The following is a 23139-nucleotide window of genomic DNA, read 5'->3' as shown; positions in this document are numbered from 1 at the left end:
AAACCAGTGTGTGCATTGAAAGGAATTTTGGACAGGAGCCTGGTCACATTGGAGTCTGCTGTAATGAGACTGCAGGCCTGTTTTAGGGGAAAGGCTGATTACACTGATCTCGTCATAACTCAAGGATGCATACAGGAAAAAAGCAAAGCATTAGATAAGATAAACCTTTATTCGTCCCACAGTGGGGAAATTTCTTTGTTACAACAGCAAAGAAAAAAATAAAAAATAAATGCAAATATATAAAAGAATAGACATATAGTATACAGTATATACACAACACAATGTATAAATACAAATAAGGAAAAAAGTATGTATTGCAGGTAGAATTGCACACAGGTAGTATTATTACACAGTTAAACAGTAATAACAGTGTGTATTATGGTGACTGGTTTACTGGGAGCAGCTTTGATTGTAAAGTTTAACATAGCATGTTTGAACCTTATTAATGATTGAAATTTGTATTTAGGTACAGTTCATTCGTATTTATTATATACAGGTATATACACTATTACATCTATATCTATATATTATATATAGACATGACGTTTTTATCAAAACATTTTCTAAGCGAATAAGATGATTTGCAATTTTCATGTCATTTTTTGTGCAATTCATTTTTGTCATTGTTTTTATTTTTCACGTGATTTCTTTTTTATATTTAAATTGTAAAAAAAAAAAAAATTTTAAAATCTTTTTTATAGTTCATTGACATGGGATTTTTCACCCCATGCATAAATGATTTATTTACATCACATTTGATGTTATTTCTCTACAAAATGTATATGTTCTATTACTTGTAGGCACATGGCTTTATTTATCACATGATATTAATGTGATGAATTGAGTCGTTTGAGTATCATGCGTTTGAAATTTCAGTTCATAACATGTTGAATTGCTTTTTAGCAATATAAAACTCAGGAATGTCTGTGTATGTGTGTGTGTGTGTATATGTGTGTACGACTTTTTGTATCATTCCTGATTGATGCCAAACACCCATCTAACATCTATTAACTGACATCTGGCCTCGATCAAAATGCTTTAATCCAGCCCATGGATCTTGTCTGACGCTCAATCATAGGACGCCGCAGTGGAACCGTACTGCTGCTGTAATTCACCAGGGAGTCTTTAATATGAAAAGCAATTTTAGACCCCGAGTCTCTTTCATAGCTCGAGCGTCTCCGTGGAAGCACTTACAGAATGTGTTCTGCTGGTGAGGGAATTCCACAAGCTCACTGCTCAGGATTCCACAAGCTCTCTCTGCCTTTTGTGCTGCAGTGGTTGGGAACGGAGCACAGATGCTGTGGTCACTGCCCGCCCCCTTCCTTCTCACACACACACACACACACACACACACACACACACACACACACACACACACACACAGATATATACATACTCCTTACATTCCCTTCCTCCTTCAGCCTGGCTCTCTCTCTCTCTCTCACCCCCTGCTGCCGCTGGAGCCGTGCTTGCAAGCTGCTGCTCTGACATTGGCCCTGTCAAGGTTCAGTGCACTTTGTAGAGCTGTTATTTTTTTTTAACCCAGGATGAGAAAGAAGGGGGAGAGGAAGTGGCAGTAGATGAAGTTTGTTTTCTATAGTGAGAAGTACTGGATGTAAATCTCCACTCCATATATGGCACGGCTTCAGCGTGGACACGCGTATTAGAGACGTTTTGTCAAATTAGATGAGAATCGATATGCAGGAATTAAAAAAAGAAAAAAAATGTTAGAGCGAACCAAATGTATTACAACCAGGCCAGTGGTGACAGCAAACTCTCAACCGTCTGTGAAAGATATTTATCTTCCGCAGCTTTCTGATTGTAAACAGCACTGTTTATATCTCTAAACCAACATTTGTTCTTTCCATTGTTTCGCGTGGGGGTAAACTGCCTGGATAAGAACAATATGAGCGTTTTCATACTTTGAGTTACCGGGTTCAAATCATTGGGTCCTTGAACTATCTCAAGGTCAAAGACTTCACTTCCATAACCCTATTTTGGGAGTAAAGTGAGGAGAAAACGCTAATGATGTGTACCATAGACAACAACATCTTCATCTATTATTTTCATGTAGTGGAGGCGAAATCTTTCCACCCCGGTCTTGGCTTTTGGCTTTTAGCACAATTTTGGGGGACGGCTACACTGACTTCTTATGTAAACCAATCTGTAAAGCTCATCTGCAGTTGTTCAGTTGTTTGTACTGTATATGTGATGGATTCGCTCAGTATTGTGACAATTATTTCAATCGAATAGAAAACACTGAATTAGACATGCCGTGCCTCAAAGCTGTGTAATTGCAGTCTCTTGGAGGATTTCAGTTCTTCGAAACTGTTCAATTATCGTTATGAGGAATGCGGTTCTAATGTCCCTATGTTTGACAAGAAAAATGGAGCCATACGTTTTTGAAAGACCTATTAAACATATTTGATCCACTTTTTTTTGCTTTCCATGGGCGGTTCTGACTCTCAGACATTGTGCCACACAAGCTCTGTCTTTTGCTTAGAATCTCTTTTTATCGTTCATTTTCATTGACTCTGGAAATGCTGATTTTTGAAAATGGGGGGTTGTGAAGGGAGTAAACAAGGACCAAAAAACGTCTTGTTTGCTCGGTGGATCCTTGACTTCGGAAGTGCACTTTCCCAAGCTCTCGCCACGCTGCACTCCTTTGGGAATACTGCAGGGAATTGTAGGAATCTGTCTGTGCTTTGAGCGCAGGGCTGGGAGCAGGAATGCCGGTGGGAATGGTCAGGCGGAACCGCAGAAGCGTGAAGGGGGAAACAGGAAGGGTAACTGGAGACCTGGCACAGAGTCAGCGCACGGGGAAAAGCAGCAAAAAGACGCAGGGAAATAGGGAAAGAAATTGCTTGATATACTATAGTCATAGGAAGCTGAAGGGTAAAAATCCTAAATCCTGTACTGATCCAAAATCCATTCAACTCCAAATAGTGTCATATCGGAAATATATTTTATTTAATCATAAATCCAAGTAAACTTTTTTTTTTTACTTTGAATTCAAGTATTTTTATGCAAACTGGCTTTAAATCATTCATATGCACATGCCAACTATAAAGGCATGCTTTCCCAGTACATTTATATATAATATATTATTTTATTTTATGTATATATATATATATATATGCTTGGGGGGTCCTTCAGGTGCTCTGGTTTCCTCCTCTGGTCTAAAGACATGCATTGTAGGTTGATTTGGCATTTTCAATTTGTCCTCAGTGTGTGAATTAGTGTGTGAGTGTATTTGGGAAATGGTATGGAAGATGGATGTGTGAATAAATAGAGGTATATTATAAAATTATCCCTGGCCAACAAAAACAATTTATACTGACTGCAAGGTATTGACTATACCACATTTGCTGCTACTTGTCCAATGTGAAGGGACGATTATTAACAGCTTGTAAAAAAAACATGAACAACGGTGCAAACCTGCCCATGTTTAAGCATGTAGGAGTGTATGCATATGTGTGTGGACTGTGCTGTGCAATAGATTGGCTGATGATTAAGTGATGATCATGGCATGGTAGTGTGTGTGTTGCCCTTTTTATGAGCAAGGTAATGTTGGAGGGGTAACCTCAATATAATTACTGAGTTTGACAGCAGTCCACTAACCAAAACTATCCAGCAAATGGCATCTTAAAAATTAGGAAGAGCTTAAGACCAAAAGACAAATCTCAAACTATAAACCTTCAGAGTAGATGTGTTTGGCCTGTAAGTGACTATTACGTGTGCACGTTGCACACACTCCTACACTATACATCATACACAACACTCAAACTGCTCCACTCTCTAAATAACATCTGCTCAGTGTCCCTAGTGGACAGAAAGAGAATGCATGTAATGCATGTGGACTGTAAGTCAATAATTGGCTTTCTCTCTATACAAAACCTGTAAACATTTCTAAACAAAAGCCAGCACCGTTTCTAGGCATAGGCAAACTAGGCGGTCATAGGGGTTCGGGGATTAATAGGAATTTCGCCTAGGTTGCCAAAAAAGGCTAAAAACGGCCCTGAACAAAGCCAATGAGTAAACAGATAAAAAGTGGTTTCCAAGGTAACAAGATCTATTAGCTAGAAGTACTGTAGCCATTTCTGGATTATTTTCTCTTGAGGGAAATATATTTGAGTGAGCATTTAAGTGCATTTCATAAAAAAATATGTTTCCCCTCAGGCCTGGTTGGAAAGAACAGCGAACTCGGAGCTGTTTACAGACGTGAACTTGGTTTGTTCAAAAAAATGTTCTTATTTGAATCAAAACACCCTAAACTAGCTTCAATTTTCCAACAACGTCCACATAAATATACTTTATATCATTTGGAAATATCCATTGAACTGTTATACCTCTTTAAATCGCAGTAAACATCCATCGAGAGTTATCTAGCAGTTTTATTGTTGTTGTTTTGAGTGTATTGAGTATTCTTAGGTTTTGTATTCGATCTGTAGGCCCAGGTTAGTGTCTCTGCTCAAACAGAATGATTAAATGACAATTGAAAGAAGCCGGTGGCTGAAATAGAGAACAGTCTTTCCCTCAATTAGATTAAACAGCTTAAAGTGTTTTCAGGAGAATGCTCTGTTCAAATCTGGGATCTGTGGAAATATTTCATTATTTCAGCGCATTCCCTGGCTCAGCAAAACAGAAAGGCTTTTGGGGTTAAAAATAAGTAAGACAGGAAATCTTTCCTTTTTTTCCCCCCTAGACAGAGCCTTCATCTTTTTTGACCAGTGTTCATACCAGATACACAAAAGAGCAAGACTCGAACTTGTTTTATGTTAAAGCTTTCCTTTTCTAAATGTACTGTATTGCTGGACACAATATAATAGCGAGTGTTGAAAAATGGCTGCTTTGTCTTTGATGGCAGCTCAACAATTGCACAGTTTATTGTTCTGCAGTGACAGACAGATGGGCCGAGACTGGGACTAAAGACTTCCTCTTCTTTTTTTTGACCAGTTGGTCCACTGGGACTGACTACAGAATACTTTCTCACTCAGTTTAGGACACAAATGGGTGTGTATTGAAGGCAGGATAGAAGCCAGGATATCCCATCCTGCTTTTCTTGCCCCCTCTCTTCCTGAGACTATCCTTCTCTTTGTCTTGATGATGCCATGCTGCCACTATAGGGCTAGGGTTAAGGTTAGGGCCTAACCCTGGGGCTGAAGCAGAGACTTCAAGCCATTTATCACATTGTTATATTTGCAATCATTTGTGGATCGATTAAATATTCAGCCAAGCAAAATACTCTATAACAGACGAAAAAAAAAAACATAGACCGGTAATGTATCGATAAAAACATTGTTGGTATTGTCCAGCCATGTTCCTGTCTGATATGCATCCTTTCCTAACAATAGCACTACAAGGGGTCTGCCTGAGTATATGTATATATATACATATACTCAGGCAGACCCTTGTAGTGCTATATATATACTCTGACAGGCTCCGAAAATGAGATACTGCATTCGCTCTATTAACTTTATCATATAATTGTATCGAAATCCCTGAAAAGTGTGAATTACATGAAACAAAAATTGGGGAAATTACAACATACTGTACATATTAATCACATGATTACAAGTGCTGAAACCCCTCTCACACTCTTTCTTTTCTTACTCACACATACACTCACTCAATCTGCAAAAAAATTGGTGGAATGTGCCTCCACTGAACGCGGAGGCACTGGGTGAAAGTTAGTCCCCCGCCGAGTGCCTCCACCGGTGCAGAAGAACAGACACACACTCCACACTTTTTCACACACTGCGTCTCGATGGCTGCTTTGCTCCTTGCTTAGTGGTGCATGAAATTGATTGCAGAGAAAGTGCTCTTGTGAATTGAGAAGCGAAAAAGACCAAAGAAGGACTAAATACACGAGTCAGCTCAAGCCTCGTTCGTGAGGACCTCTCGCAAACCAGGACAAACGTGAAATGATTTAATTATTTTTATTTTCTTCATCTTGACAAAAGTGTTAAATCTTTAGATTTTGCCTAAAATCCAGGGTTCAATCCAAAGGTTTTGCCTTAGTTGCAAAGTATCTGCTACAATAGAAAACCTATATGTAATTCTCCGTGATTTATTTAGTGTAATCACGTTACCAAATATGATAGATAGCTCGCATTGCATCAAGCATATTTTCTGTATGTGGAAAGCAAAGATTCATTCCTAGTCTCTCACACGGTTTCTCAGCCTCTCGCTTTCTCACTGTGTGCAGTGGAGAGCTGCAGCGAGCATGATGTCATGCATTTAGTGGGTCCTCCAGGGCTGGCCGCTGTGGACAGGCTTTATGAGAAGCAGCTGTTAGCGGGAGGAGGAGGAGGAAGGCCAGATAGATAGAGAGAGAACGAGAGAGAGAAATCTGGCTGCTTAACTTTTCAGAATACCAAGGTCTATCAGTGACAACAGCAAACCTCAGGCCGATTTTTCACTCGCAGTGCTTTAGCATGCGGTGTCGTGACTGATTGAGACAAACAAATTCAGTAACAAGACAAAGACTCCAATCAAAAACAAAAGACTAAATACAAAATCCAGGATTGTGATGTCAAAGCTTCAGGGTTTAGAAACAAAGTGGAAGTATCCAAAGTTGCACAAACACAGTCTTTTCATATTCTTTTTACAGTATAGATAACCACTCTTTTTCTAATTAGTCAATGGTTACTTCATCCCAATCCCATATCTCTAATATGTTTAATACTTTCTCCTTTTAATTATTTTTTCCATTTTTTTTGTGGATGTCCTGTGGTTGTAAAAGGAAAGAGCTCAACTTTGACCTGGCCCCCGGCCCTGTGATTGAGTGTGTGTGTGTGTGTGTGTGTGTGTGTGTGTGTGTGTGCGTGCGTGTGTAGAATACTCCTACTATCCAGGGTTTGGCTTCTATTGTCCACAGCAGAAAAGAGAGTTGGAAAGAAGGAATTCTTTGACTTTTCTTTGCATAGGGGATTTAAAATAAAACACAGATGGCTTGCTCAGCCACGTGCATTCACACACACATCATACACACACACACACACACACACACACACACACACACACACACACACACACTGCTTTTATCCATATCTGCTAGAATTTTGTATAATACTGTGTACAATTTGCTTTCAAATAAATACAAATGCACCAAATATACACCAAATTTAGTATACTGCTTACCAAATACACACAATCTATTATATCTTTTCTCAGTAAATATGCAGGAAAAACAAGCACCAAAACATAACTGTATAATTGTTACCCCCTTTTTTTTTATGGAAAGTCCCACAAACGGTTGTTTGTGTTTATCCTCATAATGATTAGCCTCCAGCGATTCTTTATTTCTCTTGTCTTCCTCTAATGTTGTGTGTACCAAAACCCCTGGTGACAGTGCCTTGATACCGATCTGTTGTTTGAAGTAAACGCTTAGTTATGTAACTGATAGAGGGTGATGGCCCTGCTCTGACCCTAATGAATATCCACAAACCTTGGACAGAGTCCACAAACTGATGCTTATCACTTTTTAAAGAGCCTACGACTGCTATTATACTGTCAGCTTCCTTTTGTGTCTCTTTGTGTTTATAGGCTTTTGGGGGCACCTTGAATGCGAAAGTGTAATGACGCATAAAGATGGATAATTTCTAGGCATTTGTAAATGGACAGTCAAATTTATATTTCTTTCACATCAATGCGATCAAAATTAGAAACAATTATATATTTAGGGAAAAAAAAAAAATTATATATATATATATATATATATATATATATATATATATATATATATATATATATATATATATATATATAATATATATATTTTGTCATTTTTCATAACAGTTTAGTATTATTAATGACATTTGTGATTAACATTTAAACAGTTTACATTTTTAAACCATTTTAAATAAAATGCCCGCTTGATTAAATAGTATATAAAATAATTTTATTAAAAAAATAATACAATAAATGAATGCAATAAATTTTTTATGTTTATTAAACTATTCAATTCAAATTGCCCAAAATGTATTGATTAAATGAAAAACAAATATATATATAATTAAATAAAAAATGCAATTAAATAGTTAACTACTTTTTAGACCCCTTTCGGGTAATACAGATGTGTAAATAAGTGTGTGTGTGTGTGTGTGTGTGTGTGTGTGTTTTATATTTAATATTTAATTTCCTAAAGAGATGATCTATTTTACTGTTCTATTTATTTTAGCATACTTTAGTAAATGTCTTTATTTCTTCCATTATTCATTCATTTACTCCATTAATATGTGGAATTGTCAGGATTTTCTCCTGTAAGAGAAATTCTTGAAGCTGGACATAAAATGCTAAAGAATCCACAATACTAGCGTTAGCCGCTAACCAGGAAGTGGCTAGCGGCTCATGCTAGTGCTATGGATTCTTTAGCATGCGCAAAACAAATCTTATTTCCAGTATGGAGTTAGTAGCAACAGTGACACTGCGCTAACTCTAGTATCTTTTTACACCCATGGCAGTGTTGTATATGTTTTCAAGTTGAATTATAATTTATTTTTAAATGCGCTAAAGTCTGAGGCGGAGATGAAAACAACGTTTAATAGCCACTTAATACGTGCTAAAGTGATTTTAACTGTCTATGTTCCACACGTTAAAAGGATTGCATTCAGTAAACACGTACCGAACCAAAAGCCATATATTTACTAAAAAATAATAATTGGATAAAGATACACTATATGGACGACAGTATTGGGACACCTGCATTTTCCAAGCTGTTAGTGGTTCTTCCCCAAACTGTTACCACAATGTTGGAGGCACACAATTTTATATGATGTCTTTGGATGTTGTAGCATAATTTCCCCTTTACTTGAACTAGGAAAACCTAAACCTGTTCCAGCACAATTATGCCTCTGTGCACAGAGCCAGCTCCATGAAGATATGGTTTACATGGTTTGGAGTGGAAGATCTCTTTCTATAGAGCACTTTGGGATTAATGTGAACGCTGACAGCACCCCAGGCCTTCTGACCTCACCTACATCAGTGCGTGACTTTATCAACATGCATGTGGCTAAATAAAATCTCACAAATCTCCATAAGCACACTCCGAAGATCTAGTGAAACATCTTTTTTAAAAGAGTGGAGGTTACTGTAACAGTATATATGGACTAGATGTGGAATGGGGTGTCTGAAAATGTCAGGTGTTCACAAACTTTTGTCTATATAGTGTACAAAACCAAAAAAGAAACAAAGCATTATATTAAGCATTGCAACCCAACATGCTTAGAAGAAAAACAGCATAGCAGAACAAGTTTATGCGAGACCTATCATTTTGCTGAGGCGTGGGTCAGGAAGAGGGACAGGTACGAGGTCAGTCTGGGCAAATGGAGATTTTTTATTGCCTGAACCAGATGGCTGACTCTTTCTCCACATTATTGAGGAAGTAGCTGTGTGATACAAGGTCACGTTTAACAATGGAGAATGAGACAAAGAAAATGACTGCAAGCAGTTGAAGGCTGTAAAGCAGTCGAGCAGTAAATATGGCTACTGCTACAGTTTCCGCCATACAAGTTGTGGATTTTGTTTCATGCTGTGTTCCTCCAACCTGAAACAGAGATGGCATGGATGTTTTAGCTTCATACATCAGATCGAGGTTTAAAAGATAAGGTTTGGCCGTATAACTGGAATATCATTATTCCTTGGCCATTAGTTTGCATTTCGCACAGTTCGAATGTTAATTGTACACAGTATCCCGAACATCCTAATGACCGAGAACACATGGTATGTAGTTGTTGAGTGTGTCTATTAAAAAAAAGTCTTTGTCTTTGCTCGTTTGTCTTTGCTTTCTGAGAAAGAGAGAGAGAGAGAGAGAGAGAAAGTTTGTGTGTGTGTGTGTGTGTGTGTGTGTGTGTGTGTATTTTTCCTCTAGCTTTCAGCAAGAGGAACAGCATAGAGGGAAAAAAGTTGTATGTTCCTCTGAAAACATGTGACCCCTTTACACAGCTGAAAATCATTTAGGCATGCAGGTCATGCTATCCAAAAGAAAGAAAGAAAGAACGAATGAAAGAAAGAACGAAAGAACGAATGAAAGAAAGAACAAAAGAACAAAAAAAAGAAAGAAAGAACGAACAAACGAACGAACAAACGAACGAACAAACGAACGAACGACAGAAAGAATAAACGAACGAACGAACAAACGAACGAAAGTAAGACAGAAAGAAAGAACGAACAAAAGAAAGAACTAAAGAAAGAAAGAGCGAACAAAAGAAAGAAAGAAATAAAGAACGAACGAACGAAAGAAAGAACGAAGGAAAGAAAGAGCGGGAAAAAAAATGAACGAACGAATGAATAAAAGAACTAACGAACGAATGAAAGAACGAAAGAAAGAAAGATAATTCATAACTATTATGAATAAGTTTAAAAGAAAATGACAAACAGTAAAACTGGCGATACCTTTGAGCCTTAGCCACACCAAAGTGGAGAACACCACATGCAGAATGGCTTTAATATTGTTCTTGGCAGACCCTCTAAATCAGTTTGCGCTGCAGGCCAGCATTGCTGCTGGGATTCCTGCAATGGCAAGAGCTTCCGACACGTCCAGCACACCCGACTCTAACTTCAAGGCTATGGTGAAAAAAAAATTGGCAGTGGCTGTAAAAGGATGCTCAACCTATTAACCTAATGCACCAATCAACACTGCATACTGTATACATTGACAGCATTAACAGTAGTCGAGCATTAACAGCATTAACTTCTTCAACAATGTGAGCTACAGGAGCTCGTCTGTTGGATCGGACCAAAAGGACCAGCTTTCGCTCCCCACGTGCATCAAGAAGTCTCGGCCGCCCGTTTGACCTTGTCGCCGGTTCACCACTGTTCCTTCCTTGAACTATTTGTAATCAATACTGACCACTGCAGACCGGGAACAACCCACAAGAGCTCCAGTTTTGGAGATGCTCTGACCCAGTCGTCTAGACATCACAAATTGGCTCTTGTCTGCTCGCTCAAATTCTTATGCTTGCCCATTTTTCCTGCTTCTAACACACCAACTTTGAGGACGAAATATTCAAGTGCTGCCTAATAATATCCCACCCACTAACAGGTGCCATGATGAAGAGATAATCAGTGTTATTCAATTCACCGCTCACAATGTTATAATGTTGTAAGGTCATAAAAATAAACATGCATCTGCAGTTAAATTAGTCGAGTGTTACACAGTGGATTGTCATTCCAAGCCTACTTATAACCCCTTCCTGCATTACGTCATACTTCCTCTTGGCAGGAGATGTAGTGGCTAGCGGGTACTTAGACCTCAAGCACACATGCTCACGCCTACAAGTGACAGTTTGTCCCAAATGTGTCTATTTAGTAGGACCAAGTGTGTCGAATGCTGTGAATATTCCAGAGCTAAGTGCTTAGTGCTCTGACATCCTTTTATGCTAGCATGACACGGCTTTTTTCTATACAGACTTTTTTATTCTATATATTTCTTTTTTAAGGATTGTAATAAAGTCTTACAATCCTTAAAAAAGAAATATATAGAATAAAAAAAGTCTGTATAGATATGATTCAAAGGAACTGTAGTAGGAACTTGGTCCACCTGTTTACCTGTTTGGCTTTTTCTCTAATGTTCTTTGTATGGGAACATTTATGGTGTTTAGGGAGGTGGTAGCTCAGTGGTTTAGGCTAAGGCGCTGGGTTACTGATCAGTAGATTGAGGTTCACGTCCTGGTATCGCTAAGCTGCCACTCTTGGGTGACTTAAGCAATGCTTTTAACCCTCTGTCCTCCAGGGGCGCTGTAACATGACTGACCCTGTGCTCTAACCCCAGTTTACTCACTTTGCTGGGATTTGTGAAGAAAGTATTTCACTATGCTGCAATGTTCATGTGACAAGCATGACTCGTCTATCTTTCTTTTTTTTTTTTCATACTATTGCTTAGTGGATGGTTGTAAACATTTTAAAACTGAGCCTCATTGTATTTACTCAGGGTTTAGACAGTACAGAATCCATTTCTTTCTCCCTTTCACACTCTCCCCTTGTGCCTGACTTTGGTTTGTGAAGCATTGCGTGCATTGTGGCTTTGGACAGCCCGCAAAAGTGGCAAATAATGTATGACTCAGTCCGAAATCTGTTCGTCCTAAAAACAAGCCAGTTTGTTTTCGTCTCCACTCACCATCTCTGACGCATCCAACAAACGTGTGAGCGTGTTTTGATCCGAAGAAAGATGTTAGATGAAAGAACAGCAGATTATTTAAGCAAAATGTGTGTAGGCTAAATATCGTACTATTACTTGCGTCTACGCCGGCATTTTAACTTGCTGGTTTCATAGAAGTATTACAGACATGCGAGTTAGAAATGGATTAAGATCAGGAATAAATTATACGTCCCATAATGAGCTGCTTATCTGTGTTTATTTGAAGAGCTCCGATAACCCAGGAGAACATTTCGAGCTAAAATTAAAGCCTGAGAGCCCAGAAATGATTTGTTTAATTCAAATGAATCTAAAATTACTAAATTCATTATTGTTATATTTAAAAAGGCTTTGCATTTGCATCAGGTTATGTAAGGTGTGTAATTTTGACTTTTGAGCGTTTGTGTGTACGACGAGTTGTAATATCAGTTGTTATTATGAGACATAGCTAAGTTTCTCCTTCTTTGCTTTTTCAGGATGCCAGCTGCTAGCATTATGACTGGTGGAAGAGCGCTGCTGCTCTGTACAAACACAGAGAACTGCATCTACCAGTCAGTCAACGGGTATGGAGTAACACATTACGCTTCCAAAACATATTAATCATTCATTTTTTTTATAGATTTTTTTTTTTTACACCACTTTCTCCTTAAATGTATGTACATACCTACACCTCTTCTGATGTTTTTTCTTTATCTGTATTATTTGCAACATTGTACAAGAAGATATCCAAACTATGGAAATGGAAATATGTAGTAAAAAAAAAGTGTTAAACAACCCAGAGGACGGTTCCTGAATGTTTGGTTTCCACTGTGAAGCATGGTGGAGGAGGTTTGATGGCGTGGGAGTGTTTTGCTGTAGACACTGTTGGTGATTTGCTCAAAAACGAGGGCACACTTTTTCCACAGCATTTTGCAGCGACATGCTATCCCATCTGGTTTGCATTTCCAACAGGACAATGACCCCAAACACACCTCCAGGTTATGTAAGAGCTATTTGTCCAAGAAGGAGAGTGAAAGAGTGCTGCATCAGATAACCTGTCCTGCATAATCATCTGATCTAAATCCAGCTGAGACAGTTTGGGATGAGTTGGACCAGAAAGTGAAGGAAAAGCAGCCAACAAACACTCCAGGAACAAACATTTTCCAGGTGACTACCTCATCAGGCTGACTGAGAGCATGCCAAGAGTGTGCAAAGCTGTTATCACAGCAATAGGTGGCTACTTTGAGGAATCGAAAATATAAAACTGGGTTGTTTAATACTTTTTGGCTTACTACACAATTCCAAACCTGTTGCATTAATGGACCATGTTAAAAATAATACTTAATAAAAAACACTGAAGGAGATATATATACCTCATCTGAGAAATATGTGTAATATGAAACGCATGCATTATTTTTTATTTATTTACTTATTTTTCAGCATTGATTGCACTACACTTTGTAGTATTTGTGTTCATTCGGTAACAAGAGCTTTAGACAGATCACGCACTGATTTGGTATGTCATCAGATATTTCATCAAAGGGGTTCAGTGGGGTTAGGTTCAAAGCTCTCTTTAGGACACTTGAGATCTTCCACTTCAAAATCTGGCAAATCATATCTTATTGAAGCTGGCTTTGTCCACAGGGGCATTGTCATGCTGGAACAGGTTTGGGCCTCATAGTTCCTATGAATGTAAATCTTAATATTACAACACAAAACACGAATCCTATACAATTCTATGACCCTAAGATTGAGATTTTAGGGAGGAACCACGTATGGTGTCGGGTGTCGATATACTTCTGGCCCTATAGTACTGTATTTCTAGATATTACGTACATTGATATGAGGTTTCTAATTGTGTGTTTTACTAAAATCGAACTAGAGCTCCAGGCCGTTCTTTAGCTAAGTAATGAGTAGGGGTGGAATGCCGTAGCATGCTATTACAGGCTGTAAAACCTCCACCGTGGTGGAACTTTGAGTAGACTGAGATCATCCATTTACTTAAGTACTGTATGTCACTGAGTATTGTATCATTGTAAAGGCCAGATTCTGAACAAATAAGGGCAAAAAGCTAAAGAGTCCCAACCATTCCCCCTTGAAATTTTTTTCAACCAATCAGTTAATGGTGTCAGGCTTCCTCGTTTTTCTTTTTGGTTGGTTTTTGTCTTAAAGCATATTTTTTTTCTCTACCTGCCAAGCTCAGTTAGTGGAAAGGGTTTCTCGGCAGGCGTGGGTGGCGGGTGATGTTACCTTCTTTCAGTCGAGCTTCCACGCTTGGCTTTTTCTTTTTTTTAACAAGTAGTCCATTTCCTTCCAGCAAGAAGAAGGATACAATCACCCTGGCCTTTTTTGGTCTGCTTGTCATTTTTGTTCTTTTTCATCCCCCACCCCACCCACAAACACACCCTCCCTCCCTCCCTCTCCCCATTCTCTTTTTTTTTTCTCCCTCTCCTTCTTGTTGGCTTTATGGAGTTTGACCTAGATTTCTTCCTCACTTCTGTGCCTTGTGCTTCTTAAAACGAAAGAGTCTCACCAAATTAGTTTGAACTTAACTGGATACGACTTCTCAATTCAAAAACATAATAAGAAAGAAAAAAAAGCAAAAGAAATATTTGCTTGCATATAGACTTTCCTAGAAGTATTTTTTTCCCGTTGTGCAGTGGTTTCTTTGAAATTTAAACCTTCGGATTTCCTACATTTGTTCGAGATTGGATGTGCTGGTTGGAATCCAAGCTAGCATATCTTTACGGAGATAATTACAGAAAGAGAAACCTGCATGTATGTGTGTGACTTTTTCGCTTTCACAAAGAAATTCTACAGATAATAGAGCAGATCTAAAATCAGCATATTACCCAAGGCTTTAAAAATCTAAAAACAATTTTTATTTGATTTTGTTTACATCGACACAGGATAACCTTCATTATTCTGGTAAGATGTTCCACTAGATTGGGGAGTGTCATTGTGGAGATTTGTGTTCATTCAGCCACGAGGGTATTAGTAAAGTCAGCTACTGATGTAGGTGTGGTGAGAAAGCCTGGGGTCCAAAGATGTTCAATAGGGTTGAGGTCAAAGCTCTATAGCAGGCCAATAAAAATCCTCCACTCCCACCCTTACAACCCATATCTTCATGGAGCTTGCTTTGTGCACAGGAGCATTGTAATGCTGGAACAGGTTTGGGTCTCCTAGCTCAAGTGAAGGGGAAATTTAATGCTTCCACATTTAAAGACATAGTACACAATTGTGTGGTATAGTGTACATATATGGAATTGTACTGAAATTAGTGTTGTCCTCCAAAGACTTTATTAACAGAGACATAATTTCATTTGAAGAAAATAACAACAGATATTACAGTGTGTTTGTTCTGTTTGTTTCTCTGCTCTATGAAGGCTCCAGTGCTGTGGCTTGCAGCTTCAAGACGCTCAATCTGTGGTGTCACATAGGCCGGACCTGTCCAGGGTTGTGGACACACAGTCCCCCCTAACATCCCTGGACAACGTTGATCGTTTCCCTGGGAACATGGAAATGCTCACTCCCAAGAGGCCAAGCGACACTTATCCTGTTGAAAATGGCCTGGGGGGGTGCGACAAGCTCACGAAAACTCCTGCGGGACTCAAAAGCACTGCCAGCATTAGGGACAAAATATCCCAGTGGGAGGGCAAAACTGATAATACTGGACCAAATCCACAGCCTGTCATTCAGAAGGAGACCGAAAGTGTGAGGAAGAAGGATCTAAAATCTACAGAGGTACATAGAAAAGAGAGTAAAAGAGGGTTCGAATGTGACAGACAGGACATTGGCAAAGAGAATGGAAATAAGATTGGAGATATGAGGAAAAGTTCCAAGGCGTATTCAAGAGATCGAGATGTGATACTGGACAAAATGCCTGCGGGGAAAGCTGAAATCGTCCAAGACAAGAAGTCTGTTTTGACGCACATTAAGAAACTTGAGCAGGCCATGAAGGAGACGCCTACAAAGCCATCTTTGCCAGGCAACTACTTCTGCCCACCTTCCAAAGATAAACAAGAGGAAAAGGCTGCAGAACCCATCTTCGGGACTGTGGAAGCGGTGAGGCCCGGCAGCCGCCGTGGTCGAAACAAAGACCCTGAGAATGTGTACACTGAGCCCGGGACGCCGTCCATTAACCCTCTGCCCAAACCTCAACGTACTTTTCAGCACCACACTCAGACAAACAACCCAGGACCTCCCCATAGTTCAGCAAAGGGGAGGCGGAATCTGCCCCCTTTGCCCTCGATACCCCCTCCACCACTTCCCTCCTGCCCTCCACCACCTGGCGTGTGTCAGAGGCCTTGGCAGAACTGCACTCGAGACAGTAATAAGAGGTGAGGGGGTTCGCAGCTTGCAGTAAACTTTTCTTTTGCACTGAACTGAACATTAATGAATTATTATGCAGTTATTCATCCACCCTATTATTGCAGCAGTACAATGAATCATGCAACTAGATTGAAACTGATAGTAAACGGATGCAGTGGTGTTTGAGGAGTGTAAAGTAAAGTGTGTTATTGGAAATTAAATGTTTATTACATTCTAAAATGAAAAATGACTTATTTTGGTACAGCATATAATTTTTTTATAGGAATCTAGTCTTAACCAATGCCCAGCCATCAGGGTCAGCCATGAAAGCAAAAGGGGTTAAAGGCCTTGCTTAATGGTCCAACAGTGGCAGCTTGGCCCTGCTAGGGCTTGATCAGAGCCTAAACTTTTAAGCCAACACTGACCACCCCAAATTCTGTGGCTACAGAGGAAAAATGACCCCAATAACATTGTGTGCTGTACTGTTATTTTGGCATACCAAAAAATGACAGCATGTTTTATGAGAACTATGGAGGTCTAATGTTACATATTCATGAGATCATTTGGCATAACGCTGCTCCGTAAAGCCTTCAGGCTGTGCAATAATCCGGCCAGGGTTTCTTTTTTGTTTTTTTTAATAAGACTATTGAAATGGTTCATCGAAGGTCGGTCAGTCTTCGGCTTTAAGACCGTAGAAATGTGATTTATGAAACAAAATATCTCTCATACTTCAAAAGTTGACTTCTTTCCATACCATTTAAAACAATTTTTTTTGCATGAACTTGTATCTAAGGTTACACATTAGCCAGTCAAGTACACAACCGCATGTTATCCCAACAGAGCTTTAAGTTCAGCAATTTCCTTTAGTCCTTGCTGTCTCCTTGCTTGACCTTGTTCTTCATTCTCTATTTCTCATACTCTACTTTCTCTTCTTTTGCTCCAGGTTGATATTCCTCTTTCACAACTCTATCTGATGAACTTTAATGCTAGCAGTAAATGAATAACACATCTGTGCCATGAAAAATAGTTTCTTCTACCCTTATCAGTAACATCCATTGTGTTTTATGCTGACCATGCAGGAAGTCGTATGAGTTCGAGGATTTGTTGCAGTCGTCCACCGAGGGCTGTCGAGTGGACTGGTATGCTCAGTCCAAGCTGGGACTCACACATACGTTATCCGAGGAGAATGTCTATGAAGACATCTTAGGTAACACCCTGCATTGTTTTTTGCACTAATGATAACTGGTGCCATCAAGACCTATCATGCAGACATTCCTTCAAGAGCTTTCCTGCATAAACCTCAACATGCAGTCAAAAACTGAATTTAGAATATCAGGTGTATTAGATCACTGGACTACATGTTTGATTAGTAGTGCTTATTTAGAGTGGCCGAAAATAGACATTTCTTCCACAGTTGCTTTATAGATTACATTTGGGTGAAATGAATAGGCGAAACCAACTACTCCAATTTTAAAAAGAAGTGGAAAAAAACAAGTCTTGCTCATTTGTTTTGGCTCTGTATAGTCAAAGAGAGCACACGCATATTGTTTTGGGGAAACCTAAATGGTTATTAAGTCAGATTCTCAGCATGTTTCCAAACTGGTATTTTTTCTGGCAATAGTTTGTTTTGGAAATAAAAATTCGAATTCTATATTTATTCCGGAAAGAAAAGCATAAACGTTCTTACTGGAAGATTAATGTAATATATGTGATATGCCATATGTACTTGTGAAGCAGTCAGTCACTGAATTTTCCCCACAAAATATAAATTAATATATAATTATATATATATATATATATATATATATATATATATATATATATATATATATATATATATATATACACAGATATACAGTGGTACCTCTGAATACAAATGCCCCTGAATACGTATAATTCAGAATATGAATTGAAATTCATAAACATTTTCGTATCGCATAAATTTACGCATAAAAATTCAGAATACGAATCATCCAAATATCGCTGGCTAAGATTCGAATGGATGATGGTTCTTCCGTACTGCTGCCCCAATCTCCCACACCTCTCAGCCATCAGTTAGCGTCTTTAATTCATAGTCAGAGCACTGTCTCAGCGCTGTGTTTATCGCTGTGTCTTTGTTTCCTTAATATTCATCACAGTATCGCATACACCATGAGTGTAAAAAAAAAAGAAGAAAGAAAGTAGTGAAAGCAGTGAAACGAAGCAAAGTGTATCAAAAAAGAGAAAATTAAGTGATAGTGATTCGGGTGACAGTCTGTCCAATATCATAGTGGAAGGAGATTCGTCTCCTTCCAAACAATAATTCTTTCTCCTTTTCCTCCGAACATCCTCTCCATCATGTCAGCATTCACTCTTCTCCAACGGTAAAGTATCCAGATGTTTAGGCACCAACATGAAATGCTAAATACTAAATAATATTAATGCATATTGGTTGTTTTTTTATTTTTATATTAATATTTCGGGTCATTCGGAACATATTATCCCACTTTACATTTTTCCTTCCTAATTCCTTAACGGATTAAATTCTTTTCTGAGGTACCACTGTATATGTATATAAATCACTGATTATCTCTTCATCATGGCACCTGTTAGTGGAAGAGATATTATTAGGCAGCAAGCGAACATTTTGTTCTTAAAGTTGACGTGTGAGAAGCAGGAAAAATAGGCGAGTGTAAGGATTTGCGTGACTTGACAAGGAATTGTGATGTCTAGACGACTGGGTCAGAGCATCTCCAAAACTGTAGCTCTTGTGGGGTTTCCTGGTCTGCAGTCTCAGTATCTATCAAAAGTGCTCCAATGAAGGAACAGTGGTGAAAAGGCGAAAGGGTCACGGGCGGCTAAGGCTCATTGATGCACGTGGGGAGCGAAGTCTGGGCCATGTGGTCCGATCAGCTCACATTGCTGAAGAAGTTAATGCTGTTAATAATATATACATACAGTATGTATATATACACATATATATATATATATATATATATATATATATATATGTCCTTAAGTATATTTCTAAGTGCCAGGATTTCACTTAAGTCACTTTGATTCTCAACTGCAGCTCTCTATATTAGCATCAGACAAAGAAACTAGCTATTAAATAAATGTTAAGCTAACCCATTAGCCAATATTAACGACTCCTTTATATGGGAGCTTTTTGCATTGATTTATCATCAGTGCCAGAAATGTGAATAGGGCTTACACTAGACATCATTAACTTTTTCTGCAGTCTTCTTTCAAACTTTTAGTAACTTTCAGGTTTTACACTTTTCCGTTCCTCTTAAATCAAGTCCATTAAGCTTTTACGAGAGTATTTATTTGAAAGACTGCTTGCATTTTCACGTCAGTAAAGAGTTTGTGTCCTTTTAACACCACTGTTTTTATCGAGGAACAGCTTGGTTAGACGTGAAATATAAGAATAACGCCAAAGAGTATTACAAGGAATTCAGAGCCAGACTCCACTTTTGCCTCAGTATGAGTGTGAAGAGCAGTGTGTGCTCTTCAGGTCTGGGACTGGATGTCCCTGTCTAACACTCTCCTCCCACTAGTCGCATCTGGTAGATAAATTGTCGTGGAAGAGTGGGGGTCTGGGTCTGAAAAAAATCTGAGAAAAAAAAAAGAGAAAATCTCCTTCCAATTCTGCTTGCATGTTTATGCAGATCATGCGGGATCTGCTGGCATTTGGTGCTAGTTTTTGGCAAACTATCAACCATCTGGAGTACAGAAATATGAAGCAAAATAAATGCATTACGTCAGTTTGAACCCTATAATGGAAACAACTAGACAAGCTCCAAGCAGCGTATACCTTAGCAAATATAGAGAGTGATGGCATGAATAGGAAAATGGTTGAACATGACAAGAAAGTGATAGGGGAGAGAAAGGAAAGAAGGGTGAACCAAACAACAAATCAATAATAGTTATAGCATGCCTCTGCTAGTACATGTGATAGTCAGTCCCTGTTTGAATTGTGCTAACTACATTTAGAACACAAATAGGCTGTATCACAAACACTCGTAAGACGGAGACCCTATATCATTTTATGCCTCAGCTACATTCACACACTCTCATATACAAATATGTTTCATATTATTTCATATTGTAATAAGTTCAAGAGAAGCAAACAGCAACTTTAGCTAACGTTCCTTGCTAGCCTACATTTGCTGGATATTTACCTAGAACGATATCTAGCATGAAGAGTTTCAAGACAGTTTAAAATCATTAGTCCACTTTTTAACTATAGCAAATAACACAGTGTCTGGAAAAAGCATGACTGCTAGCATGACTGCTAGTTATACAGCATTAGCAAGGCCTTTAGTTTTGGGCTTTTGTTGCTGTTGGTGGATTTTTTTAAAGACATTTTGCATACGTTAATGCTGCAGGTAATTCACTATGTATTAGGTTAGATTGACCTAAACAGTAAAGATAAAAATTGATGCCCTAATAAACAAACCTTGTTGGAAGATATTATCATTGATGGCATTTGGCAGACTTATGTAGAGTTGGCAGAGCAATGTATAATTATCCTTGAGCAGTTAAATCTTAAAGGCCTTGTTATGAGGGCCCAGCAGTGGCTGTTTGGCAGTGCTGGGATTTGAACTCATGACTTACTGATCAGAAATCCTATAAAATAAGTATTGATTAAGTATAATTGGTAAATATGTCTCAGTTACTGATGTCTGGAGCAACACTAAACATTCAGGTGCATTTATGAAAAGTGATATATTACCCCAATATGTAAGAAAATCTGAATAACAAAAGCTTTGCACCATTTGCAGATCCTCCATCGAAAGAAAACCCTTATGAAGACATAGAATTGGAAAGCTACTGTCCTGAAAACAAATACCCAATGTCACCGTCTTCGCCCACTTTCGACACTCCAACTAAGGTACCTTTTCTGGCTTATGATATTTAATGAGAAGTAAAACCGCAATGGCAAAGTACATTATACTGACCTTATTTTTTCACTAGCTCGCCTCGAAGCCTGGTTTCTTCAGGCAGAGTTCGGAACGGCGGAGTTTCAAACTGTTGGATCTGCGCAAGACAAACAGAGATGGGGGCATTGCGTCACCCTCAAAAATAAGCCCACCTTCAACTCCCAGCAGTCCTGATGATACGCCATGCCTCTCTGGAGATCCCTATAACCGCAGACGGAGGAAAATCTCTAAGGTATTGTCAAAAAGATACTGTTCTGTGATCCTGAATGAATTTGTTTAGGGAAAAACTGATTCGGGAGCAGTATTCACCTACAGTAAAGCTAGAAATGGTAGAAAAACGCAAAGAAAAATTTCCTGTTCTGGTCATTCGAAGATAAATATATAAAATAAATCAAATAGATTTTTTTTTCCCGATAAAGGAGACTGGATGTTTTCATTTCTAACAGATGGTGCTGAAAATAAATGGCATCTTTGAAGCCCGGAGAGGGAAAAAGAAAATGAAGCGTGTTTCTCAGTCAACTGAATCCAGCTCAGGGCGAGGTGTGTGTAAGTCTATCCCACACATTCACACGTGGCATTTATCGATTCATTTATTTGTCCCACATGTGAATATGATTGCAAATGCTTCCCAGTTGTGAGCACCCATTAAGAGACTTCACCATGTTATACTATACACATTCTATACATTGCCTTTCCACACGTGTATCCACTTATCTTTATGGACATGTTTACATCTTCGGGTCAGTTGTGTTTAAATTATTTTTTTCAAGGATTGTAGAGTTATGGACGGTTATGTATCTCAAAAAATCCTGGCATACTATACAGTGGTGTGAAAAAGTGTTTGCCCCCTTCCTGATTTCTTTTTTTTTTGCATGTTTGTCACACTTTGATGTTTCGGATCATCAAACTCATTTAAATATTAGTAAAAGATAACACAAGTGAACAAAGCATGCAGATTTTAAATGAAGGTTTTTATTATTAAGAGAAAACAAAATCCAAAACTACACGGCACTGTGTGAAAAACTGTTTGCCCCCCTGTTAAAACTGTGGTTTATCACACCTGAGTTCAATTTCTCTCACCACACCCAGGCCTGATTACTGCCACACCTGTTCACAATCAATACATTTCTTAAATAGGACCTGCCTGACAATGTGAAGTAGACCAAAAGATCCTCAAAAGCTAGACATCATGCTGAGATCCAAAGTAATTCAGAAACAAATGAGAGAAAGTAATTGAGATCTATCAGTCTGGAAAAGGATATAAATCCATTTCTAAAGTTTGGAGACTCCAGCGAACCACAGTGAGAGCCATTATTCACAAATGGCAAAAACCTGGAACAGTGGAGAACCGTCCCAGGAGTGAGCACAGCAACGACTCATCCAAGAGGTCACAAAAGACCCCACAACAACATCCAAAGAACTGCAGGCCTCACTTGCCTCAGTTAAGGTCAGTTTTCTGCATGGCAGAGTTCCAAAACGAAAAGCGGTGCTGGGCAAAGAACTTAAAGGCTCGTTTCAGTTTTGCCAGAAAACATCTTGATGATCCCCAAGACTTTTGGGAAAATACTCTGTGGACTGACGAGACAAAAGTTGAACTTTTTGGAAGGTGTGTGTCCCATTATGTCTGGCGTAAAAGTACCACCACATTTAAGAAAAAGAACATCATACCAACAGTAAAATATGGTGGTGGTACTGTGATGGTCTGGGGCTGTTGCTTCAGGACCTGGAAGATTTGTTGTGATAAATTAAACCATGAATTCAGCTGTTTAACAAAAAATCCTGAAGGAG

General features: G+C 38.7%; 1 protein-coding gene across 1 annotated transcript in view; it reads left to right on the top strand.

The window, feature by feature from the left end:
- Positions 1-23139, top strand: part of si:dkey-82f1.1 (DENN domain-containing protein 2A) — a 34243-nt gene that overhangs the window by 1579 nt on the left and 9525 nt on the right. Inside the window, exons 2-7 of the mRNA XM_046859621.1 lie at positions 12613-12699; positions 15502-16455; positions 17506-17633; positions 21193-21302; positions 21386-21583; positions 21798-21891. Of these exons, the coding sequence (XP_046715577.1) occupies positions 12614-12699; positions 15502-16455; positions 17506-17633; positions 21193-21302; positions 21386-21583; positions 21798-21891 (1570 nt within the window). The 5' untranslated portion in view covers position 12613. The remainder of the gene's footprint in view (positions 1-12612; positions 12700-15501; positions 16456-17505; positions 17634-21192; positions 21303-21385; positions 21584-21797; positions 21892-23139) is intronic.

This window comes from Silurus meridionalis, chromosome 10 (genome assembly GCF_014805685.1).
Source record: "Silurus meridionalis isolate SWU-2019-XX chromosome 10, ASM1480568v1, whole genome shotgun sequence".
Lineage (NCBI taxonomy): Eukaryota > Metazoa > Chordata > Actinopteri > Siluriformes > Siluridae > Silurus > Silurus meridionalis.
Note: the sequence above shows the minus strand (reverse complement) of the source record. Positions and strands in the feature narration are given on the sequence as shown.